Genomic DNA, 24,274 nt, shown 5'->3' with positions numbered 1-24,274 from the left:
GCACACCAGATTTCTGTTTGAATAAATGAAAGTCGTAGTCAGCTACAAGGTTCTACAAGGTTGTGGTGCCCTTTATTCCCTGCTAGTAAGACAGGCAAGTAACAGAAGGCTGGAAGAGGCCCTTAAGATTTCCTCAGCTCTAGATATAATACTTTTATTTTCCCCGCTGCCATTTAAAGAAAAATCCAAATGATCTTGTAGCCTTATCTAAGAGAGTGTTTTTTATTTACAGAAACAGGCTGGTTTATTTCCTTACTTCTTAACACATCCGATCACCAGGGTGTTGTGGCAACACTGAACATTTCCACTTTACCTCATTTCCATCGTCTTCTCTAGACTCTCAAGATTTTCTTTCATGTAAATATTCTCTTGGAATATAGAATTCCTACCAAAATAAGAAGTTTTCTCAAAAATTATCCATGATTACTTTAAGATATATCGCTAAGCCTTCAAAGAGATCCATCTAATTCTGCCAAAGAAGCTAAATTGTTAATTATAAATAAATAATGTTTCAGGTGGTGAATACTGAGACAGTCAGCTGTTTCTCACAGCCATCTGTAGCGGTAAGTTTAGTTGCTTTTTATTACCCATGCTACCATTCTTCTTGGAAGGCAATTTTCTGCAACCAAATCTTTAAATGGGGCCATAAAAGTGCTCAATTTTGGATTCAAATGTGTTCCACTGATCATGTGTTCACTTTGGACTTTGCACTTTGGAACAGACGTCGAGTAATCTGATGCTTTCCTAATAAATGTTAAACTAACTGGGCTTTATAGGCAGTTCGATGCATGATCTCTTCAAGCCAAGAGCGGAATAGAAGCATCACTTAAGCGTTATCCCCTCCATGTCTAATACAATGAATTATTTCTACTTTTGGTCAGGTTCTAAACCAGGCTTACTGTGATTCTTTTGTGCGACGGCCAAAACAAAATGTTCTTTGCACAAGTTTGACCTGAGAGTCTGAGAAGCGAGACACAGAAACCATAAATTAGAGATAGCTCGAAAATTACACAATTACGATAGAAACTGGCAACAATCTCTTTGGTTAGGTCAGCTTATCGAAAGTACCGCTAAATTGAATCGATATTGGTTTTTATTTAATTTCCACGAAAACTGCTTGATCGATTTTCTCTTAATCTGGGGCACCCTTAACGTATTTTTATTGGATAAATTCTTCCCGGAAAATGATTCTGCGGCAGTTGTTGACAGATTAGATCTAAATTATCATTTAAGGGTAATGCGCGACCAAATTTCCTGTATAGTACAGTTAGCAATTAATACATTGCACAATAAATTTTGAATCTGGAGAGAACACTAAAGCAGGAAGTGATTAACTGGGTGGTGAGCGACACGGAGATCGAGGGTTCGAATCCAGCAGCGGGCCCTTGGTTTTTCTCTTTCTTAGAGCTTCTTACAAATCACAGTGTGATGGCTGTAACAAGAGAACTCGTTTCGGAGGCCGCAAGTGTATTAAGAGAGCTCCAGTCGTTAATGACCTCATAATATGTTGACGCACCTTAAATACTGTAATAATAATAATGCTAAATATATTGTAATATTTTCATCAATTTAAGGCGCGCCACCATCTGATGCTCTCCGAGCTTTTCCAGTACACCTCCTTTGTTACAACACCGTACTGAGAGACAAACTTAGGAACAGGAAGACAAAAATCCAGCAGCTCTATTTGAACCCGTTGAAACTAACCTCAGATCTCCGGATATAAGTTGACTCGATGCGGCAACTCTGTGTATCCCATATTTAGTACTTCCTGTGGATAATTGGAATAAAATAATATAATTTATTTTTTATTATTGTAATTAACTAGTAATTTCTCTTACTGCAGTAAATAAGAGAATGTGTTGTAATCGTTCAGTTCTAACGAACATCGCGTAGAAATTGTTAATACTTAGCAGATTATCTAAAATGATTTTATAAATCAGCTGATCTTCACTTACTAGTTGGAACAGCAAAATGATCTCAAATTGAGGCTGTTTTCCCCTGATTCAGGATAAGACTTACCTTTATCACCGCCTCGGTGTAGTGCCTGAGGTAAATATATTGGGGGAAGATTGAGTTAGCTTAATCTATGATTGTTGTCATGGCAATTGGTAAATTAGGTCTAGTTAATTAGTGATTCGCATTTAAGTGGTAATGCAACTGAACGACTGTTGTGACGTAACAAAAAGCACTTGGTACCAACAAGTGTTTCCGCTTCATCTTAATACTGAGGTAAATATATTGGGGGAAGATTGAGTTAGTTTAATCTCTGATTGTTGTCATGGCAATTGGTAAATTAGGTCTAGTTAATTAGTGATTCTCATTTAAGTGGTGATGCAACTGAACGACTGTTGTGACGTAACAAAAAGCACTTGGTACCAACAAACTATAGATTTAGACCAACCGTCAGGGATCTTCTCTTGTTCAATAATTTTATTAAAAAGACAAACTAAATATAATAGCCAATTCTCAGGGAGATATTTAAAATATTCACTGGGCAATCTATCATGTCCAGGTACTTTGCCACACTTTAATTTATGTAATGAAAATTTCACTTCTTCTAACGTTACAGGACAGTCAAGGAGAGGACAAGATACACTAAAAAATAAGTCATTACGGATATCAGACTCCCCATAGTAATTCCTAAAATAAACCATCCACTGTTCCATATTAATGAAGTTCAATTGCATATTTTTAGGGCGAAATTTATTGACCGTTTGCCAAAACAATTTACTATTATTACACTGATTTAAACTATTTATTAATTCTTTTTCATAATTTCGCTTTTTTAGTTTAACTACATTCTTGTAATATTTTTTGGAACTGATATAATTCACCTTCTGAACTGCATCATAACCACTGCCCTTGAACAACTTAAAGTAGGTTTTTACAGCAGTTTTAACTTTTCTACACTCACCATCAAACCAGGGACAGTTATTTCGGGTTGATTTATTTAGATTAACCTTCTTTTGGAAAGTAAGTTTTAACGAATCAGCAGTATCATATAAAGCGGAAACAAAGTTAGTATATAAGTCATTTATATTATCACTATTAATGTTGCCCACTTTAGGGGAACATTTCAGGGTTTCTGCGAATAGTAAACTTTTAAAAGGGTCCCATAAAAGAAAATCTTTAAATATTAAGCTGTTAGAATTATTAGTATCAAGTTTTTTAGTGTTATAATTAAGAATGGTAGTTATAGGAAAGTGATCTGATTGTGATATGTGAGATGTGACACAAAAATCATGAATATGATGAGCAAAATTCAGGTTACACCAAAGCAGGTCCACAACACTTTGACCATTATAATTTATACTGGTAAAATTTCCAGCAGTATCACTTGGTGATCTGCCATTAAGTAAGAGAAAATTATTGCTCTCCAATAGATCAACTAATAGTTGACCTCTAGTGTTAACCACATCATCCTGACTACTGCGACTACCACCAAGATATGTGTTATAAAGTACTTCTACATCAAATTGGTTCAAAAGGCCCATCCTGCAATTAAAATCTCCTCCCAGGAGTATCAGATTATTACCAAATTTAGATTGCAGGCTATTAAGGGAATCATTAAGAATATCTAGGATATAATCTAGGTCAAGGGAAGGTTTAAAATAAAAAAGACCAATAATAAACACATAATTAGTCTAACAGAGACAGTTTGTAGGTCTGAGGACTCATATGCTCAGAAATATAAAGTTGAGTATTCAAATTGGCGTCATCAGAAGCATTCAGAACAGAATTTAATGTGAGTGTGCTATTTCTTATATACTTTCTATAGCAATCCAAAAACTGAAGTTTATCGCAGTTTTTGACAAACTTAAATATAATTGGAGAATTATTGGAATTCAATGCTTTAATACGATAACATTCCTCCAAACTGTTTTCCAGAAGCTCGTATCTTATGACTAACGAGATTTTCTTAACTACTGTAAGAATATCTAAGTTAATATTAGTAGGAACATTTGTAATTTTGATTTTATTAAATTTCAGTACCTGTGTATTTTCATTTAAGGTAGCTTGCAAGTTGTTTATGCACTCCTTTAAATAGAGGTTTTCTTGATTTGCTGCTATCATTTTATTTTTTAACTTACTCAAATCATTCGTAACAGTAGTGATGTTCAGTTTGATTTCATCTTTAAAATTATTTAAAGTTTTATTTATTTCTTTGTTTTCAGCCCTTAGATCAGAGATATCTTTTTTTAAATCTTCATGAATGGAATTTATTCGCTGAAGTATACAACTAAGTGCATCGGTGCCCCCACTCTTAACCAGTATCTCACTAGCGGCCATATCCCCACTTTCATTTGCTGCAGACATAGTGTAGCAGTTTTGTTTATTTGAACTGTTTATTATTTACCTGATCTTGATCCACAATAGAACAATAGATGTCTCCACCTGAGTCAGCTATCCCCACCACACTCAACTAACGAACTGCTGGCAAATTTTATTAATTTAATGAAAACTTTCGTTAATAACTACAGGAAAACTGCTCGATGAAAATACTTGAAAATTCACCAAAATGTTCAGCAGTACAAAAAGTCACTGTAAGCAAATTTTCAAAACTTTACGCCGCCAACAACCCTGATAAAACAGACAAAAATACGGAGACGATGTTACCTCGTTAAAAGTTCATACCAAACTACATTATAATACATTAAATAGAATATATCGACGTATTAGATCAATCTACCTACAGTCGATCGGATAACCAGAGAGTACAGCTGTCTACCCGATCTCCTGTACTCTTGTAGATCGATGTATCGATTGGTTACATTGTATACATAACTAGCAGGCATGTATAATACATTATGTAATTTAATTTTAACAATTAGATCCTGTCGAAGCCAAATAGTTAAGAAATGTAACCACATAAGAAATGAGTAGATCAACATTTGACAATATTGAATTGGCAGCATCCCCCCCCTCTCTTATTATTTTTCTAAATCATAATAAAGTTTCATCAGGATTTACAATTTACAAATTCCAATTAAATCGCAGCCCTTCACAGCTTCATATAATGTTCTATAAACTAACAAAGTTTTATTCAAATTATTTAAATTTTCAGCAAAATTTAACATACAGTCTACATTATCCAATTGTCTATAAACTTTTCTTATCAATTCTGTAGCTTTACTTTCATTTTTTAATGTAATAAATTTAACAGCAGCAAATTTATAGTATTTATGTTTTATGGCTTCTAGAAATTCTATCTCATCTAGTTTTAAAATTTTAGCCAGCTGTTGTAATACGGATTTGTTTTTGAGCAAAAAAAACGAGCGTAATTTTTCTAACATTTCTTTAACTTCACGATTTCTGTTGTCAAAAAGTCTCTTTAGATCCTCTAATTGTTTTTCCATTGCGGAAATCCGGACTTTGATACCGTCTACATTTTCATCATTGCTTGTTAAATCCTGCGTCAATTTGGTGACATCATCTTGTAATTCATGAAGTTTCTTTTTATTGATTCCTTTCCAGTGATGTACAAATATAGCAGTTGGTATATCATACTCACTGGTTACAGTAGGTGTTGGAAAGTCACGTTCAACATTTACTATAAAAGTATTGATATCATTTTCCAGTAATCTTAATTCATTTCTTACTTCAATTACATCGGAAGTTGCCATTGTGACTCTCCACTGGCCGATTAACAGCAGCATCAATAGGAGCGCCTCCATCATCAGTTGTGATCTCAGCTTCCTGATTTTGAGTCAAAATTCATCTACCTTAGCACTTTCTACAACAAAATCAAAACAGAATCGCATGTGAACACACACACAACTACAGCTTGCGAAAAATTTGGCTAATACCAAAAAAGGAAACTTCAAGATGAAAAAAAATTTCTGAGATCTGTGGATCCCAGCAGATGGAGGCACCACTGGCTCTTTGGAAGCTAAAAGAATCTGGGAGAGAGCAGTGAGTAGATCGAACTATTCAGTCTCTTTAGTTCTCACCGGAAATACAACTTCTCCAGCTCCATGAATACGATAAAATGTATTTCTGAAATAGGTCCATGTGTATGTCTGTTCACAAACATGAATACATAACTTTATTCCGGGATATGAGCCCGCTATGAGCAAGGAAGTGATTAGTAAAATATTGGCCTAAATGAGATAACCAAAAACCTGTTCAGAAACTTTGGTATATTTATTAAACCAAAATTCTAATTAAATACAAAATAAATATAAAAAATATATTCCATTTTCTCATGTTTATTGTATATTTGAGAGTTTTCAGGCTTTCAACCAATATCAAAGTTAAAGTATTTGATGGAGACAGGCAAATCATCCGAATAACTTTCGGTTCAAAGCGAACAAAATTTGAGGGGTAAAAATAATAAATGTTTTGAAATTATAAATTTGAGATTGCACTTAATGCGATGGTAGAGGGGAGCGAATTTAAGCGGGAAAACTTTGAATTATTACGTAATATAACGCGGAAAACGTTTTTTTTTTTTCAGCACTGCGGATCTAACTTTACTTTCGAAAGTAACTTATTAAAGCAAACCCTAAAACCGAAGGATTATTACCCAGGTCAGTCTTCACTTGAACCACAGGGCAGCAAATTTCTGCGTGCGGTGCAACGTTGATGTATTGATACATTTCAAGTCGGTTTCTGATAGCAATCTATTTTATCTTAAAGCTCCAATAGATAAGGTCCCAATTTTTGTGGGGGCGACAATACTACCTCGGAAAATTACCACATTTTCGAAAAAAAGATGGTGCAATAAGTATCATGATGAAATAGGGAGAGGAGAACCCAACCCTGAAAGTGCCGGAAGAAGGATTTTCCCTTCTTGAAGCTATAGATCATGACGTACAAAATAAGCAGACCAAGTTCTGGTGGAAATCGTTTAAAAAGAAATCTCCATTTCCGGTGGGCAGATTTTGTCTAAAACCGGTCGGATCCCATGGCGATGCACATAGTCGCTTTTCCAAACGAGAAAAAACACGGAAACAGGAAATAATAGAATAAATTTCCGCACCAAGAGCAAAGTTATATGCGATCGCAAAACTTCCACTTGCTGAATAAGTGACTGCTCTTAGCACTATAATAACTAATCGCAAGATTTGGAATGAAGATCTGTGAAGTTGATTAAAATGGAAATTCGCACTTACCTTTCTACTACCCTGAGAGAGTGATTGGTCAGAGATGTTGCCGCGGCGATTTGTGCAATAACACTGTCTGTTTACCAGAATCACTGTGCAGCGCAAAAGGAGAGATTTGATAAACTTGTGACCAGATGAACTGTTTTTACAGAGTAAGTCAAAAACCAAAACATTTTTTTAGGAAATCCCAAAATAACAAAATTCCCACTAATGTGCAATAATAGCTGGAATTCAATCACTGCATAATCAATTTTAGTTAGTTGATAACAGGTCCTGCCGATGATAATACTGAAGACAACGTCACAATATTTCCCCTACATAATTTTGAGTTTTCTCAATTTATGATGTCTTAGATACTGAGGTCATTAGCGGCCGGGGCTTTTTTCCAGAGCACTGCCAGCTTCTGGATAGGGTTCTCTCGTTAATGACCAAACTATCCATCACCGGACATTGAGAATTCAGTTAGCTAACCACTGGACTCATCCCCACACTTTATATCAGTTTGTCTCATTCGTTGCTATGGTAACTGAGATGTGGCAGATTATTTTCTCGTTCTTTCACTAGCCCCTTTAGTACGTAGGGGAATTTCATTGAAACTAATCACAGATCTCCGGATGTAAGTTGACTCGGTACAGCATCTCTGTATAACCGCTCACATTATTAAATCTTCTGGTGGATAATCGAAAGGTAAAAAATATAATTTATTTTCTATTATTGTAATAAACTATAAATTTCTCTTACTGCAGTAAGTCAGAGAATGTGCTGTAATCGCTCAATTTTAACGAGCATCGCGAAGTAATTGTTAATACTTAGCAGATTATCTAAAATGATTTTATAGATCAGCTGATCTTCACTTATTGGTTGGAAAAGCAAAATGTTCTCAAATTGTGGCTGTATATTCCTCCATTCAGGATAAGAACTTACCTTTATCACCGCCTCGGTGTAGTGCCTGAGGTAAATATAGTGGGGGAAGATTGAGTTAGTTTAATCTCTGATTGTTGTCATGGCAATTGGTAAACTAGGTCTAGTTAATTAGTGATTCTCATTTAAGTGGTGATGCGACTGAACGACTGTTGTGTCGTAACAGAAAGCACATGGTACTAACAAGTGTTTCCGCTTCATCTTAATACTGAGGTGCGGAAATGAACTGAAATCCAATCAAAATTAAATATTATTTATTACATTTCATAATTGCACGTGGCTAAGATACATTGTTTACATTTAAAAAGGCTTCGTATTTCCAGGTATTTCCAGGTACGGCGATTCACTATAAAGATCTACTGTAAAATACTATAAATAGAATCGATGGGATAGCAATATCCTGAATAATCCTGTATTCCTGGCTCCAATTTATCATTTGATGAGCAAAATAACTTCACCACTAACTTGATCCACTCTGGATCTTTCTCCAACGAGTAGCGGCAACCTATTGTCCAACCTATTGCCCAACCTATTGCCCAACAGGCGGGGCGAGAAAATATATACACTATTTTTTTTTTTTTTTTTTTTTCGGCGCATCGACTTCTTGGCCATTAGCGCCCACTATCATAGTTCTTCTTATTTCCATCTACTACACGAGCTGGGATGACACATGTGCAGACCCATAGCGTCCAAACACTACACCTTGCTTAACAAGGTAGGGTGGAGCCTGGGTCTGCGAGATTGTCTCCACACATCCCCTCTTATTTCATCGACGTTGTGGACGAGGGGGAGTGTGGAATAAGATTGTGACATCCCTTAAATTAACTAAATTTTATAATACATATCTACATTTGAATTAATAATTTTAAATGTTTTCTATTATATTTATTGTAGGCAAAACCAAAAGTATTATAATTTCTTCGTTTACTATTTGCTTGGGCTTTAATGAATACTAAATCCGAAGAGGCTATTTACTCTACTATAGCAGTTGGATGTGCAGTACTTTGAACTAATATTCCTTCACATCCTAAAATAAACTAGAACTAAATATAATTAACCTAATGGGGTTGAAATACTCGTATAAAATTTCTTTCAACCCCGGGATAAAAACCCTAACCTAAACATACATACGACTTTCTCGCCAATAAATACGTTCATGCCAATAAATACATTCTCGCCAATAAATACATTCGTGCCAATAAATACATTCATACTAATAAATACATTCTCACCTATATATAATACACTCATCCTAAGCATTCACACTAGGGGAAAGTACTCGATATTCCTTTCCTCTGTAAAAGGACTAACCTATACATTAACCTAATTGCTAACCTAAATTTTAAAATATAAATTGATATGTTTTAGATACGTAAATAGCCTCCTGATGTAAGGAGAACCCTCTTGAAGGATAACGCGCTTGTCATGTGGCAGGCCTGCTGTTTCTCTCTGTGTTCGCAGTGCCTGACACCCTTACAACACGTGCGACACTGTCAGCATTTCTCGGCATCGTGGGCACCTCGGCCTTCTTTCGGCAATGAGGAGGTACCCATGTGTCACACGTGTATGACCAATCCTTAGCCTTGTTAGGATCACTGATTCATGCCGCGGGTAATTCTCGACTCTAGCATGTAGCACACGTGGCCTTATATCTTTTAGTTTTTCATTAATGTTGTCCCACTGAACTTGCCACTTTCTATTTATAATAAGTTTCAAATAGGCTTGTAAATCAGTGGGACGTACAGGGATGACATCTTCAGAGGTAGTAGAGGCAGCTTGTTTAGCGGCCTGGTCTGCTCTTTCATTGCCGGACACACCTATGTGTCCTGGCACCCAGACGAATGTCACCCCTTGGCCACGTGCACGAAGTTCAAAAAGTATTTTAAAAATGTTAATGACCATTGGGTCCGTTGAGAATTGATCCCGGAGAGCCATTATCGCACTTAACGAATCTGTCAATACCAACGATTTATTATAATGATTATCTTTTATTAGCTTTAGGGCCTGGCAAAGTGCGTACGTCTCTGCCGTGTACACCGACGCGTAATGAGGGAGTATCCAACTAAGGGTAACTCCATCGGTGTACACAGCGCTACCAACACCGTTGTCTGTTTTGGACCCGTCCGTAAAGACAGATCTAGAATCATAATAAACACTCATTAATTCTAATAGCCTTTGTCTATAGACAACGGGCGGTGTATCATCTTTTTTGAATATTGCCAGGTCCATGCGGACGCGCGCAGAGGGCAATAACCATGGGATGGTGGGGTGCAAAGCTCCAACCCATAACCTCTCCTAATTCTATACCCTCTGCAGCTAAGATTTTCTTAGCTCGGATACCAAGGGGTCGCGTCCGCGAGCGTTGGTAACGAAACTCTTCATCGTGTAGGCTCTCGAATATGGTAGGGAATAAGGTAAGAAACCGCTTCCCCCATATTCCGGCGGTGTAAGTCAGGGTAATCTGCTCTCTTCTTAACTGAGGAGGCAACATCCCCGACTCCACATAAAGGCTCTGAAGAGGACTGGTCCGGAAGGCGCCTGTAAATAATCTAATACCTTCATTATAAACTCTGTCTAATAACGCCAGGCGTGACTTGCGCGCAGAACTGTAAGCAGGGGCTCCATATTCAAGTTTTGAGCGGGTAAGACATATAAAGATTCGTTTCAAGATCTCCCGCTCGGTTCCCCATTTATAACTTCCAAGAAATTTCAATATATCGAGAAATTTCAATACAAAAAAATATTATGAACGAACTGGCCAGCATAAGGGTCTGTGACATCTAATAAATTCTAAAAAATGTGAAGGAAAAGATAATGCAGCAAAATTACTTAAATTATATCAACTAAGCATGAATGAAATGTTGGGTACTTACTGATTTGTATACCTTTTGGCGTTTAATCAGGCTTAGCGTCGAGACTCTTAAAGTGCAAATCTGTACAAAATTTCGATTCGAATCACACTTCATTCATGAAAATCAGTTCGCGCGTTTAGGCGCTACGTTGTTTACAAAAAAAGTAACAAGAAGAAAAAGAACAAAAACAAGAAGAAGAACAAGAACAAGAACATTTTTTGAAAAAGCCGTTTTTGCTCATTTTCGGCAACTTTTTTCTCGAAACCTATTAGATCTGGGTTGTTGCAAAAAAATTACAGCTATAAAGGAGGGTTTGCCCTATAATTTAAATAAAATTTGGGAAATTTATCTTTTATAGAAAAAGAGAAAAAAATTGTCAAAGTTGGAGTGTTTTTCAACGTTACGCTTTTTCGTGCACTTTTTGACGATTAACCCTTATACAATTGTCCTACCGGACAGTTTTAATTTGTGCAATGAGTAGAATGGATGCGCGACCAAATTAATAAACTAAATTATTATATATTTATTATGTACAAAGATATTGGGTTTGAGTGAGAACTCTTTAAAAGTCAAAAACTTGAAAAGTTCATTTTAGGATAAGCCTTTGATACGCAAAAGACGCCACGAATTGTCGAGCGGTTAGAGGCTAGACCCGCAAAGCTAAGATGTATTGTGGTACTAGGGAGGCGATTTCGGACAGAGGATAAAAAGTTATTAGTATTCCTGGCCGTGAAAGTTAAGCTAGAAAATTTGTTGTTACAAGTAATTGTTAGGAGTGTCTTTCTTGGTGTAAAATAGGCACTTGCTTGACATTGGAGTGGTGCCTAAAAGCAGTCGGTCTATCGCCCAGTTGTTGCAGTGGCAGTATTGTTAGAATTATGGAGGTTACAATTTGCCACCAAATAGATTAGACAAAGCTATCTCAGCATACTGTAGATACATTCTTTGAGTAATAATTATAACAGTATTGATTGTTTTCCAAGTTGATAGCCTGGGATACTCGCAGCATCTCCAGTATCCCTGAAGAACTGGCTGGACCAGTTCCTTCTAGCGATCGATCCACTAATTAACAGTTTCAGACAAGAAAGAAAAGGGAATAGTTCTAAGTAAAAGCTGTAATTCATTATTTTATTCATCCCATTATATAACACATTAAGTATAATATATCGATACATAAGATCAATCTACCTACAGTCGATCGGATAACAAGAGAGCACAGCAGTCCTTCTACCCGACCTCCTGTACTGTTCAAGATCGATGTTTCCACTGTTTATATTGTATACATAACTAGCAGGCATGTATAATCCATTGTGTAATTTAATTTTAACAATTAGATCCTGTCGAAGCCAAATAGTTAAGAAATGTAACCACGTTTCCATGAGTAGATCAACATTTGACAATATTGAATTGGCAGCATCCAGCAATTCATCAGACACCTTATTATTTTCTAAATCATAATAAAGTTTCATCCGGGTTTTAAACAATTTACAAGTTTCAATTAAATCGAAACCGCCCAAAATTTGAGACAACGTTCTATAAACTAACAATGTTTTATTCATATTATTTAGATTATCAGCAAAATTTAACAAACAGTCTACATTATCCAATTGTCTATAAACTTTTCTTATCAATTCAGTAGCTTCACTTTCATTTTTTAATGTAATAAATTTAACAGCAGCAAATGGATAATATTTATGTTTTATGGCTTCTAGAAATTCTAAGTAATCTACTCGTAGTTCTAAATTTACTTTAGCCAGCTGTTGTTCACGAATTTGATTTTGAGCAAGAAAACGAGTATAATTTCCCAGCATCTCTGAAAAACTGGATTGAAACTTTGCTAAAGTTTGTTTAACTTCACGATTTTCGTTGTCAAAAAGTCTCTTTAGATCCTCTAATTGTTTTTCCAATGCGGAAATCCGGACCTTGATACCGTCTACATTTTGATTGCTATTTGTTAAATCCTCCGTCAATTTGGTGACATTATTTTGTAATTCATAAATTTTATTCTTAACGATTGTTGTATTTACTTTTGGTGGCCGTAGAAATACACCAGCTGGTATTTGATTCAAACTTGGTATAGTGAGTGCTGCCTTGCTATGTTCAACTTTAAACATAAAAGTATTGATATCATTTTTCAATATTCTCAATTCATTTCTTACTATCATTACATCGGATGCTGCCACAATGAATCTCAACTGTTGGACTAACAGCAGCATCAATAGGACCACCTCCATCATCAGCTGATCACAGCTTCCTTATCTTGAGCCCAAATGGTTTAACTTAGCGCTTTCTAGAACAAAATCAAAACAGAATCGGAAGTGAACACTTATAACTACAGCTTGCGAAAAATTCAGCAAATCTTCCGAGATAAATACCAAAAAAGGAAACTTCAAGGAAAAAATAACAATTCTGAGATCTGCGGATCCCACGGATGGAGGCACCACTGGCTCTTTGGGAGCTAAATGAATCTGGGAGAGAGCAGTGGGGGAGATCGAACTATTCAGTCTTGAGATCTCACCGGAAATACAACTTCTCCAGTTCCAGGAATACGATAAAATGTATTTCTGAAATTGGCCCATGTGTCTGTCTGTTCACAAACATGAATTCTTAACTTCATTCTGGTTTGAAATCGTTTGAGGGAAATCTCTATAATTCAAAGATTAATCTCCATTTCCGTTGGGCAGATGTTGTCCACTTTCTTGCCGCACCCACCAAATCGCTCGAAAGCTAAATTTATACTTCTTTCAAGAAAAGTGGTTTTCTTAAGAAAATGGGAAGGAAATTCTACCTGCAGGTTTTCCCATCTGGTTTTACGTGCATTCTCTATCCTTCCCATCTTAAGCTATTGGAATTCCATGTTTTTAATTATTATTGGTATTTATAATAAAGTTTATTTATCTATCTTCTGTAAAAGAAATAAGAAAACTTTTAAATTACGTCACTAAAGCATCACGTTAGAGTGGATCCCAAACTTATTCTCCTACATAACTTCTTCTAATATTGATTTATAAAGAAAATTTTAGCGGCCATATTAGAGGAAATGACGTAGAAGTAGAAAGAACTCACCGGTACTTTTACACTTTACACATTTACAGAAACAGGAAATAGTATAATAAATATCCTTAGCTTAGTTATATGCGATCGCAAAACTTCCTCTTACTGCGAATAAGAGACTGCTTCTAGCACTATCATAACTAATCGGCAAAATATGGAAGTTAAGTTAAGTTCTGTCAAGTTGAGAGAAACGGAAAGTTCGCACTTACCTTTCTCACCAGAGAGAGTGATTGGTCAGAGATGTTGTCGCGGCGATTTGTGCAATAAAACTGTCTGTTTATCAGTATCTTATCTTGTTACCCGGTCAGAGAGTTCAGCTGATAATCTAACAGATGACGAAATATTATATATTATTGTTTTCCTCAATAGTTAACTCCAATCTGGGGTTGTTTAAAGAACACTACTACCTCTTAAGATCAAGTATTGCAATCTAACTTCACCTCGAGAATTCTAGGAACTCCTGAGTTCTTCCTTTAAAATAGAAGTATTTCTTCACGAATTGGACTGAGTTTGAATTTTAGAAACTTGTAAAATAACAAAATTCTCCCCAATTTTTGTAATAAAAGCGGGAATTAACTCAATCTATTTTAGTTTGCGGATAACAGTCCTGCAGATGGTAGCACTGCATATTACGTCACAATATTGACCTTGAGCTTTCTCAATTTATGGTGCCATAGCATCTAAAGTCATTAGCAGCGCCGAGCTTTTTTCAGAGCACTGCCAGCTTCCACAAAGGGTTCTCTCGTAACAGACTACACTAATTATCACCTGACAGTGAGAAACACCAGTAATATTATTGGTACAAATTAACTTAGCAAGAGACATTACAAAATCCTGATCTCAGGATGTAAGTTTACTGCGGCCACTCCACGTAATGTGAGCTACATAAAACTTCCTGTGGATAATCGAAGTAAAAATAAAGTACAATTACTTTTCTATTATTATAATAAACCGTAAATTTCTCTTACTGCAGTAAGTAAGGGAGTAATAGATAAAATGATTTTATAGACCGGCTTATCTTCACTTATTGGTTGGAACAGCAAAATGTTCTCAAATTTTGACTACTTTTCCCCTCATTTAGGATAAGTACTTACATTTATCACCGAGGCGGTGTAGTGCCTGAGGTAAATATAGTGGGGGAAGATTGAGTTAGTTTAATCTCTGATTGTTGTCATGGCAATTGGTAAACTAGGTCTAGTTAATTAGTGATTCTCATTTAAGTGGTAATGCAACTGAACGACTGTTGTGACGTAACAAAAAAAACACATGGTACCAACAAGTTTTTCCGCTTCATCTTTGTACTGAGGTAAATATAGAGGGGGAAGATTGAGTTAGTTTAATCCCTGATTGTAGTCATGGCAATTGGTAAGTTTCGTCTAGATAATTAGTGATTCTCATTTAAGTGGTGATGCGACTGAACGACTGTTGTGACGTAACAAAAACCACTTGGTACCAACAAGTGTTTCCGCTTCATCTTAATACTGAGGTAAATATATTGGGGGAAGATTGAGTTAGTTTAATCCCTGATTGTAGTCATGGCAATTGGTAAGTTTCGTCTAGATAATTAGTGATTCTCATTTAAGTGGTGATGCGACTGAACGACTGTTGTGACGTAACAAAAAAAACACATGGTACCAACAAGTTTTTCCGCTTCATCTTAATACTGAGGTAAATATATTGGGGGAAGATTGAGTTAGTTTAATCCCTGATTGTAGTCATGGCAATTGGTAAGTTTCGTCTAGATAATTAGTGATTCTCATTTAAGTGGTGATGCGACTGAACGACTGTTGTGACGTAACAAAAAGCACTTGGTACCAACAAGTGTTTCCGCTTCATCTTTGTACTGAGGTAAATATAGAGGGGGAAGATTGAGTTAGTTTAATCCCTGATTGTAGTCATGGCAATTGGTAAGTTTCGTCTAGATAATTAGTGATTCTCATTTAAGTGGTGATGCGACTGAACGACTGTTGTGACTTAACAAAAAAAACACATGGTACCAACAAGTTTTTCCGCTTCATCTTTGTACTGAGGTAAATATAGAGGGGGAAGATTGAGTTAGTTTAATCCCTGATTGTAGTCATGGCAATTGGTAAGTTTCGTCTAGATAATTAGTGATTCTCATTTAAGTGGTGATGCGACTGAACGACTGTTGTGACGTAACAAAAAAAACACATGGTACCAACAAGTTTTTCCGCTTCATCTTTGTACTGAGGTAAATATAGAGGGGGAAGATTGAGTTAGTTTAATCCCTGATTGTAGTCATGGCAATTGGTAAGTTTCGTCTAGATAATTAGTGATTCTCATTTAAGTGGTGATGCGACTGAACGACTGTTGTGACGTAACAAAAAGCACTTGGTACCAACAAGTGTTTCCGCTTCATCTTAATACTGAGGTAAATATATTGGGGGAAGATTGAGTTAGTTTAATCCCTGATTGTAGTCATGGCAATTGGTAAGTTTCGTCTAGATAATTAGTGATTCTCATTTAAGTGGTGATGCGACTGAACGACTGTTGTGACGTAACAAAAAGCACTTGGTACCAACAAGTGTTTCCGCTTCATCTTAATACTGAGGTAAATATATTGGGGAAGATTGAGTTAGTTTAATCCCTGATTGTAGTCATGGCAATTGGTAAGTTTCGTCTAGATAATTAGTGATTCTCATTTAAGTGGTGATGCGACTGAACGACTGTTGTGACGTAACAAAAAAAACACATGGTACCAACAAGTTTTTCCGCTTCATCTTTGTACTGAGGTAAATATAGAGGGGGAAGATTGAGTTAGTTTAATCCCTGATTGTAGTCATGGCAATTGGTAAGTTTCGTCTAGATAATTAGTGATTCTCATTTAAGTGGTGATGCGACTGAACGACTGTTGTGACTTAACAAAAAAAACACATGGTACCAACAAGTTTTTCCGCTTCATCTTTGTACTGAGGTAAATATAGAGGGGGAAGATTGAGTTAGTTTAATCCCTGATTGTAGTCATGGCAATTGGTAAGTTTCGTCTAGATAATTAGTGATTCTCATTTAAGTGGTGATGCGACTGAACGACTGTTGTGACGTAACAAAAAAAACACATGGTACCAACAAGTTTTTCCGCTTTATCTTTGTACTGAGGTAAATATAGAGGGGGAAGATTGAGTTAGTTTAATCCCTGATTGTAGTCATGGCAATTGGTAAGTTTCGTCTAGATAATTAGTGATTCTCATTTAAGTGGTGATGCGACTGAACGACTGTTGTGACGTAACAAAAAAAACACATGGTACCAACAAGTTTTTCCGCTTCATCTTTGTACTGAGGTAAGGAAATGAATTGAAATCCAATCAAAATTAAATATTATTTATTGCATTTCACAATTGGACGTGTGTAAGATACATTGTTTACATCTAAAAAACCTCTTATTTACAGGCATGATCAGCAATTAGTATTGGTATGGCGATTCGCTATAATGATCTACTGTAAATTGCTATAAATAGAATCGATGGGATAGCAATATCCTGAATAATCATGTATTACAGGCCTATCCAAGGGCCCCAATTTAAGTCCTGATGAGCAATAGTTCTGCACAAGTAACTGGACCCTTATCGGATTTTTCTTCAGTGAATTACGCATGCAATTTCCAAATCGATTCCTTGTGACTAATTCCTTTAATAGATAAAGTGTACTGGAAAAATATAAGTTTTCTCCAGTAAGGGTATCTTTAATTTCCATCAATTTGTTACATGTTAACATAATATTACAGTCTAGGCAATGTTGAAAAGTGTCTGAATAGAAAATAGTTCGGTAAATGCCCACTTTTCTACCAAAATCATTCACATTGTCAGCCAACTCCAACAGGGGGGGTAAATCGCCTATTTCTTCGTAAACATTTAGAATCCAATCTCTAGCACTATTCTCGTCTTTGATAGTAACAAATTTAACAGCTGCAAATTGATAATATTTATGTTTAATGGCTTCCAAGAATTCTTTATATTGTAATTTAGCGATCTCTTCTTCACGCTTTTTATATTTAGCCCATAAATCTGATATAATATTTTGAAATTTCACTAAAGTTTGCATAATTTCTCGATCTTTGTTGTCATACATTTTTCTTAGATCTTCTATTTGTTTTTCCATTGAGAAAATCGTATTTTTGATGTCGTCTACATTTTGATTTTTATTTAGAATAGCCTCGGCCAATTTGGTGACATTATTTTGTAACTCGTGCAGTTTAGTTTTTATTATTGTTGTATCTACTAGTTTTGGTGGACGGACAAACTCACCACTTGCTGACATTTCAGTTTTATTACCATCTTGGGCCATGAAAGTATTCAGTTCATTCTTCAAAAGTGTTACATCATTTATTACTTCAGTCAAAATGGAAGCTGACGGAGTCAACATCAGCTGGCTGAGTGTGATCAGTATCAATATGGCCGCCGACATAATCAGCTGATCCTCTGCCTTTAGAATATTCTTCCTGATTTCCGCCAAGCTCGTTTTAAAACTAAAACAAAACAAAAATATTGATTTCAATAAACATTTCACTTTTTCATACTCTGAATGTTTACTAAAGCTGAAGAGTCCCTCCTAACTTTAGTTTTAATGAATCACACAGACTCACAGCCAGAGATAGCTAGAGCTACACAGCTGTTCGAAGGATTTCCGGTGACATTTTGGTCGTGTCTACAATATTTAAATTCTGTCAGAAACAATCACTGATTTAACGACAATTTATTAAGTTCTGCCTCGTAAATAACTGTAAATTCGATGGTTTGTGAGGAGGACTCCTTAAAAGACATTTCCTCTAAAGCTGAAGCTATCTAGAAATTTAGTCATTTCCGGTGGTCAGTGATCTTTTGACCCTTTCTAGTTAAACCGGTGTATTTGAAATAATTAAATATTTGTTTGCTGCTGTTCACACTTTTTGTCTTACTTTCCTTTTTATTATAAAAATATAAATATTTAATAAATATTTAAATGTGGCATGTTGGTGTTGTTTAGAGACATCCGGCGGAAGTAGTTTAGAAAAAAACTCCGATATAAGAAATACCCATTCATTAAAGTAGTACACTTCCGGTTGTAGATACTGTTTAATCTCAAAAATTTAATGACAAATCAATCCTTATTTTATCCTATAAAGCCCTCAGGGCAGTACACTATATAAAGAAATGGTACTTCTAGGGCTACCATGTTTAGGAACTCCGCTGTTCCTGAAGGGCTAATAATTGTATTTATCTCATAATAATTTAGCAAATAAATGTTGTAGACCAACATGAATACAATGTGTGTAGTAAGAATATAAAGTAATCAGTAGTAATAACTTCCGTGAAAATTATAGAGTATAATTAGATAATCTATTTAGTAAAGATTATTTCCAATTTGGAGCGTCCGAACACTTTTTGCCATCAGAAGATACCACAGGATATCGATACTTCAGGAGAGAAATGAATTAGACAAACTTTGAAATGTTGGTAATACATACCCGCAGTAATAATAAATAAGGTGACTCCTGAAGGTGGTGCTCATTCCGTTAGAGATGTCAAAGTGGCACACCTGTACGCACGCACCCAGATTCCGGTCGGAATGATGTGAGAGGGATTAAGTGGATCGACTTCACTAATCTAACATTTGTTAGTAGCCATTGAGATAAATATCTTGAGATAAATTTGTAATTAATGCCCCACCTCTACCCTCTATCACAAGCTGATTGTGCAAGATCACTGTAAAATCATTGACCTTGAATCCCAGCAGATTGAGCCACCACTGGTTCTTTGGGAGCTAAAAGAATCTGGGAGAGAGCAGTGAGGGAGATCGAACTATTCAATCTCTTGAGATCTCACCGGAAATACAACTTCTCCAGCTCCATGAATACGATAAAATGTATTTCTAATATTGGTCCATGTGTCTGTCTGTTACAGTCTCCCTACCTAACTTCTTCTAATATTGATTTATAAAGAAAATCATATTGGCGCATATTAGAAGAAATAACATAAATGTAGAAAGAACTCACCGGTACTTTTACACTTTACACATTTGCGGAAACAGGAAATAGTATAATAAATATCCGCACTATGAGCTTAGTTATCTGCGATCGCAAAACTTCCACTTACTGCGAATAAGAGACTGCTTTTAGCACTATAATAACTAATCGCGCAAGGTATGGAGTTAAGTTCTTTCAAGTTAAGTAAAACGAAAATTCGCACTTACCTTTCTACTACCCTGAGGTAGTGAATGGTCACAGATGTTAACGCGGTGATTTATGCAATAACACTGTTTCTCAGAATCACTGTGCAGCCCAAAAGTGACCCGGTCAGTTAGTTCAGCTGATAATCTAACAGATGACGAAATATTATCAGCATCTATTTTCTGCTATTGTTTTCCTCAATAGTTGGTTCCAATCTGGGGCCGTTTAAAGAACACTACTTGCTCTTAAGATCAAGTATTGCAATCTAACTTCAAGATTTCTTGAATCCAGAGTTCTTCCGCTAAATTAGAAGTATTTCTTCACGAATTGGACTGAGTTTGATTTTTAGAAACTTCAAAAATAACCAAATTCCCTCCAATTTGTAATAATAGCGGGAATTAACTCAATCAATTTTAGTAAGCTGATAACAGTCCTGCAGATGGTAACACTGCATATAACGTCACAATATTGACCCTGAGCTTTATCAATTTATGGTGCCATATTATCTGAAGTCATTAGCGGCCCCGAGCTTTTTTTCCGAGCACTACCGGCTTCCGGATAGTGTTCTCTAGTTACAGACCACATTAATTATCACCTGACAATGAGAATCACCAGCAGCTTTATTTGTACAAGTTAACTTGGCAAGGGACTTTACAAAGTCCAGATCTCCGGATGTAAGTTCACTCGATGCGGCCACTCCGTGCATCCGCTTACATATTTAGTACTTCCTGTGGATAAGTGAAATAAAATAATACAATTTATTTTCTATTATTGTAATAAACCGTAAATTTCCCTTACTGCAGTAAGTAAGAGAATGTGCTGTAGACGTTCAGTTCTAACCAGCATCGAGTAGTAATTGCTAAAATGATTTTATAGATCGCCTTATCTTCACTTATTGGTTGGGACAACAAAATGTCCTCAAATTGAGGCTGTTTTGCCCCTCATCAAGGATAAAAATTTACCTTTAGTGGGGGGGGATTGGGTTAGTTTCATCCCTGAGTGTTGTCATGGCAATTGGTAAACTAGGTCTAGTTAATTAGTGATTCTCATTTAAATGGTGATGCAACTGAACGACTGTTGTGACGTAATAAGAAACACATGGTACCAACAAGTGTATCCGCTTCATCTTAATACTGACGTAAATATAGTGGGCGAAGATTGAGTTAGTTTGATCTCTGTTTATTGTCATGGCAATTGGTAAATTAGGTCTAGTTAATTAGTGATTTTCATTTAAGTGCTGATGCAACTGAATGACTGTTGTGACGTAACAGGAAACACATGGTACCAACAAGTGTTTCTGCTTTCATCTGAATACTGTGGTGAGGAAATGAACGGAAATCCAATCAAAATGATATAGTATTTATTGCATTTCATAATTGAACGAGCGTAACATTGTTAACATCTAAAAAAAAATTTTATTTACAGGTATGACATCAAGGTGTTAACATTGATATGGCGATTAGATATAGATCTACTGTAATAAGCTATAAATAGAATTGATCGGATAGCAATATCCTGAATAATCATGTATTCCTGACTTGGCTAAAATTCCAAATTGTAGTCCTGACAAGCAAAATCGCTCCACAAAGAACTTGACGGTTTCTGGATCTTCCTTCATTGAATTGCGAATACAGAATCCAAATAGATTCTTTCTGATGATTGCATTAAATAGAATAAGTGTATTGGAAATTTTTTTCTTTAATTCTCCAGTAATCTTGTTGCTATCCAATACTTCCAGCAATTTTTTGCAAGTTAATATAATATTACAGTTTAGGCAATATCGGAAACTATTTGAATTGGCGATAGCTCTGTAAATTAATAATTTTCTTTCCAAATTATTCACATGGTCAGCAAACTCCAACATGGAGGGTAAATCGCCTATTTCTTCGTAAACGCTTCGTACCAAATTTTCGGCACTAGTCTCATTTTCAATGGTTACAAATTTGACCGCTGCGAATTGATAATATCTATGATCAATGGCTTCCTCATATTTTAATTTAGCGATCTCTTGTTCACGATTTATGTATTTAGCCAATAAATCTGAAATTATATTTTGAAATTTCGTTTGAGTTAGCGATATTTCTCGATCTTTGTCGTCATTCTGTTTGTTTAGATTTTCTATTTCTTTTTCCATTGCGGAAATTACATTTTTGATGTCGTCTACATTTTGATTTTTATTTAGAATAGCCTCAGCCAATTTGGTGACATTATTTTGTAATTCGTGGAGTTTATTTTTAATTATTGTTGTATCTACTACTTTTGGCGGACGTACAAACTCACCACTTGTTGCCATTTCCGTTCTATTACCATCTTGGGCCATGAAAGTATACAGTTCATTCTTCAAAATGGAAGCTGATGGTGTCAACATCAGCTGGCTGAGTGTGATCAGTATCAATATGGCCGCCGACATAATCAGCTGATCCTCTGCCTTCAGAATATTGTTCTTGGTTTCCGCCAAGCTCATTTTAAAACTAAAAAAAATAAAATATTGTTGAGAATAAACACTCTATATTTTCAGACTCTGAATGTTTACTAAAACTGAACATTCCCTCCAAACTTTAGTTTTACACCCACACAGACTCACTGCCAGAGATAGCTATAGCTACACAGCTAGTTTTAGGATATCCGGTGACCGATTTTATTGGTGGCCACAATATTTCAATTCTATCAAAAACAATCATTGATATATCGACGCGCATTAGTTTTATCGCATAAAAAACTATCAAATCGTTTGTTCCTGAGACTAGTTCCTCAAACGATATTTCCTTTAATGCTCTAGTTGCCTAAGAATTTAGGTATTTCCGGTGATCGAGATCTTCCATCCGGTTCTAGTTTAACCGGTTTGTTTGAAATAATTAAATCATTGTTTACTGCTGTTGACACTTTTTGTCTTTTATTACTTTCAATTTCGATTGTAATCTTAAGTATCCTCTTATCTTATCATTGAATTTAAAGAACTAATGTCTCGAACAATTTTTCTCCTTCTAAAATTCTGATGCAGCTATCTTAGACTTTGCATTACAGAACATAATTATTTAGTATTGATTAACACTCTAAATCACATTGAAAATAAGAAAATTTATAAAAAAATTAAAATTTTTTACATGAAACTTAGAGACAATCGCCGGAAGCAGTTTAGAAAGTAACACCGATATAGGAAATACCCACACAGCATAGTGGTGCACTTCCGGCTGTAGATATTGTTTAAACTCAATAATATAATGACACATTAATCCTTCCCTTATACTCTGAAGACCACAGGGCTGTACATTATACAGAAATGGTACTTTTAGGGCAAGCGTGTTTACTCCGTTTTCCCTGGAGGGCTAATAATTATATTTATCTCATAAAAAATTTGGCAATTAAATGTTGCAGACCAACATGAGTAAAATAGTATGAGTATTTAGTAAAAAGGTAAACTACTCGTAATCCGTAGAAATAATTTTCGAGAAAATTACAGAGAATAATTGGATAATGTATTTAATAAAGATTTACTTAATCGATACTTATTTGATTTGTAGACGGATCTGAAGGTGGGAGCCAAAGGGAAATACAAGGTTTCAACTTCCTGCGATTATTCGTTTGTCAAAATACTTTACACACAGACAGATAGACTTTTTGGTTTTAGAAGATACTTCCAGATTTCGATATTTTTGGAGAGAAATGATTTAGACAAACTTTGAAATGTCTGTAGCACTTACCCGCAATAAAAGTAAGATAACTCCAGCAGGTGGTGTTGATTTTGCTAGAGATGTCAAACTGGCATACCTGCACGCACGTACACAGATTTTGGTCAGAATGTTGTAGGAGCGATGAAGTGGATGGACCCCCACCCATCTAACTTTTGTTATTAGCCATTGAGATAAATATCTTGAGATAAATGTATAATTAATGCCCCACCTTTACCAACCACCTATCAGAAGCTGTTTGCACAAGATCACTGTAAAGGATTGACCTTAGAATAATTACTAGTCTCGCTAGACTAGACCCGCAAAGCTAAGATATATTGCGTTACTAGGCTATATTCCCGGTCTATACATTTAATGGATAATACGAGAAATTTATAGTAAAGTATGTTTGCTAGGCGCCACGGTAGCCGAGCGGTTAGAGGCTAGACCCGCAAAGCTAAGATGTATTGCGGTACTAGGCAGGGGATTGCGGACAGAGGATAAAAAGTT

At 35.7% G+C, this 24,274-nt stretch overlaps 5 protein-coding genes across 25 annotated transcripts in view; 1 reads left to right on the top strand and 4 right to left on the bottom strand.

Moving 5' to 3' along the window:
• gogo (thrombospondin-1 like protein golden goal) overlaps positions 1-24,274 on the top strand; it is a 499,603-nt gene that overhangs the window by 271,260 nt on the left and 204,069 nt on the right. For 12 of the 18 annotated variants that reach the window (XM_074124386.1, XM_074124324.1, XM_074124352.1 and 9 more), the window contains one exon: positions 516-563. The exons of the other annotated variants lie outside the window; for them this stretch is intronic. The gene's annotated coding sequence lies outside the window, so the exon portion shown is untranslated. The remainder of the gene's footprint in view (positions 1-515; positions 564-24,274) is intronic. 18 annotated transcript variants of the gene reach the window in all.
• Positions 3,506-8,961, bottom strand: LOC141452514 (uncharacterized). The gene is made up of 2 exons (XM_074124752.1): positions 7,116-8,961; positions 3,506-5,734 (listed from the first exon to the last, which is right to left on the bottom strand). Exon 2 carries the CDS (start codon positions 5,676-5,678, stop codon positions 4,968-4,970), a length of 711 nt encoding a protein of 236 aa, XP_073980853.1. The 5' UTR covers positions 5,679-5,734; positions 7,116-8,961; the 3' UTR covers positions 3,506-4,967.
• On the bottom strand, positions 5,928-10,256 carry LOC141462174 (ribonuclease H1-like). Its single transcript, XM_074143814.1, has 2 exons — positions 9,771-10,256; positions 5,928-6,020 (listed from the first exon to the last, which is right to left on the bottom strand). Exons 1-2 carry the CDS (start codon positions 10,254-10,256, stop codon positions 5,928-5,930), a joined length of 579 nt encoding a protein of 192 aa, XP_073999915.1.
• LOC141452479 (uncharacterized) lies at positions 11,994-23,938 on the bottom strand. 2 transcript variants are annotated; one of them, XM_074124672.1, is made up of 2 exons: positions 23,798-23,938; positions 11,994-13,169 (listed from the first exon to the last, which is right to left on the bottom strand). In XM_074124672.1, exon 2 carries the CDS (start codon positions 13,114-13,116, stop codon positions 12,064-12,066), a length of 1,053 nt encoding a protein of 350 aa, XP_073980773.1. In that variant the 5' UTR covers positions 13,117-13,169; positions 23,798-23,938; the 3' UTR covers positions 11,994-12,063. The 2 variants fall into 2 exon arrangements, with proteins under 2 accessions (XP_073980773.1, XP_073980782.1); XM_074124681.1 differs by lacking the exon at positions 23,798-23,938 and adding an exon at positions 14,143-14,232.
• Positions 17,257-20,276, bottom strand: LOC141452462 (uncharacterized). 3 transcript variants are annotated; one of them, XM_074124649.1, is made up of 2 exons: positions 20,120-20,276; positions 17,257-18,416 (listed from the first exon to the last, which is right to left on the bottom strand). In XM_074124649.1, the coding sequence occupies exon 2, from the start codon at positions 18,353-18,355 to the stop codon at positions 17,387-17,389; it is 969 nt and encodes a 322-aa protein (XP_073980750.1). In that variant the 5' UTR covers positions 18,356-18,416; positions 20,120-20,276; the 3' UTR covers positions 17,257-17,386. The 3 variants fall into 3 exon arrangements, with proteins under 3 accessions (XP_073980750.1, XP_073980759.1, XP_073980745.1); XM_074124658.1 differs by lacking the exon at positions 20,120-20,276 and adding an exon at positions 19,923-19,942; XM_074124644.1 differs by lacking the exon at positions 20,120-20,276 and adding an exon at positions 19,395-19,553.

The sequence above is a fragment of the Rhodnius prolixus genome, unplaced genomic scaffold, assembly GCF_049639745.1.
Source record: "Rhodnius prolixus isolate KJV_2025 unplaced genomic scaffold, Rpr scaffold_1, whole genome shotgun sequence".
Lineage (NCBI taxonomy): Eukaryota > Metazoa > Arthropoda > Insecta > Hemiptera > Reduviidae > Rhodnius > Rhodnius prolixus.
Note: the sequence above shows the minus strand (reverse complement) of the source record. Positions and strands in the feature narration are given on the sequence as shown.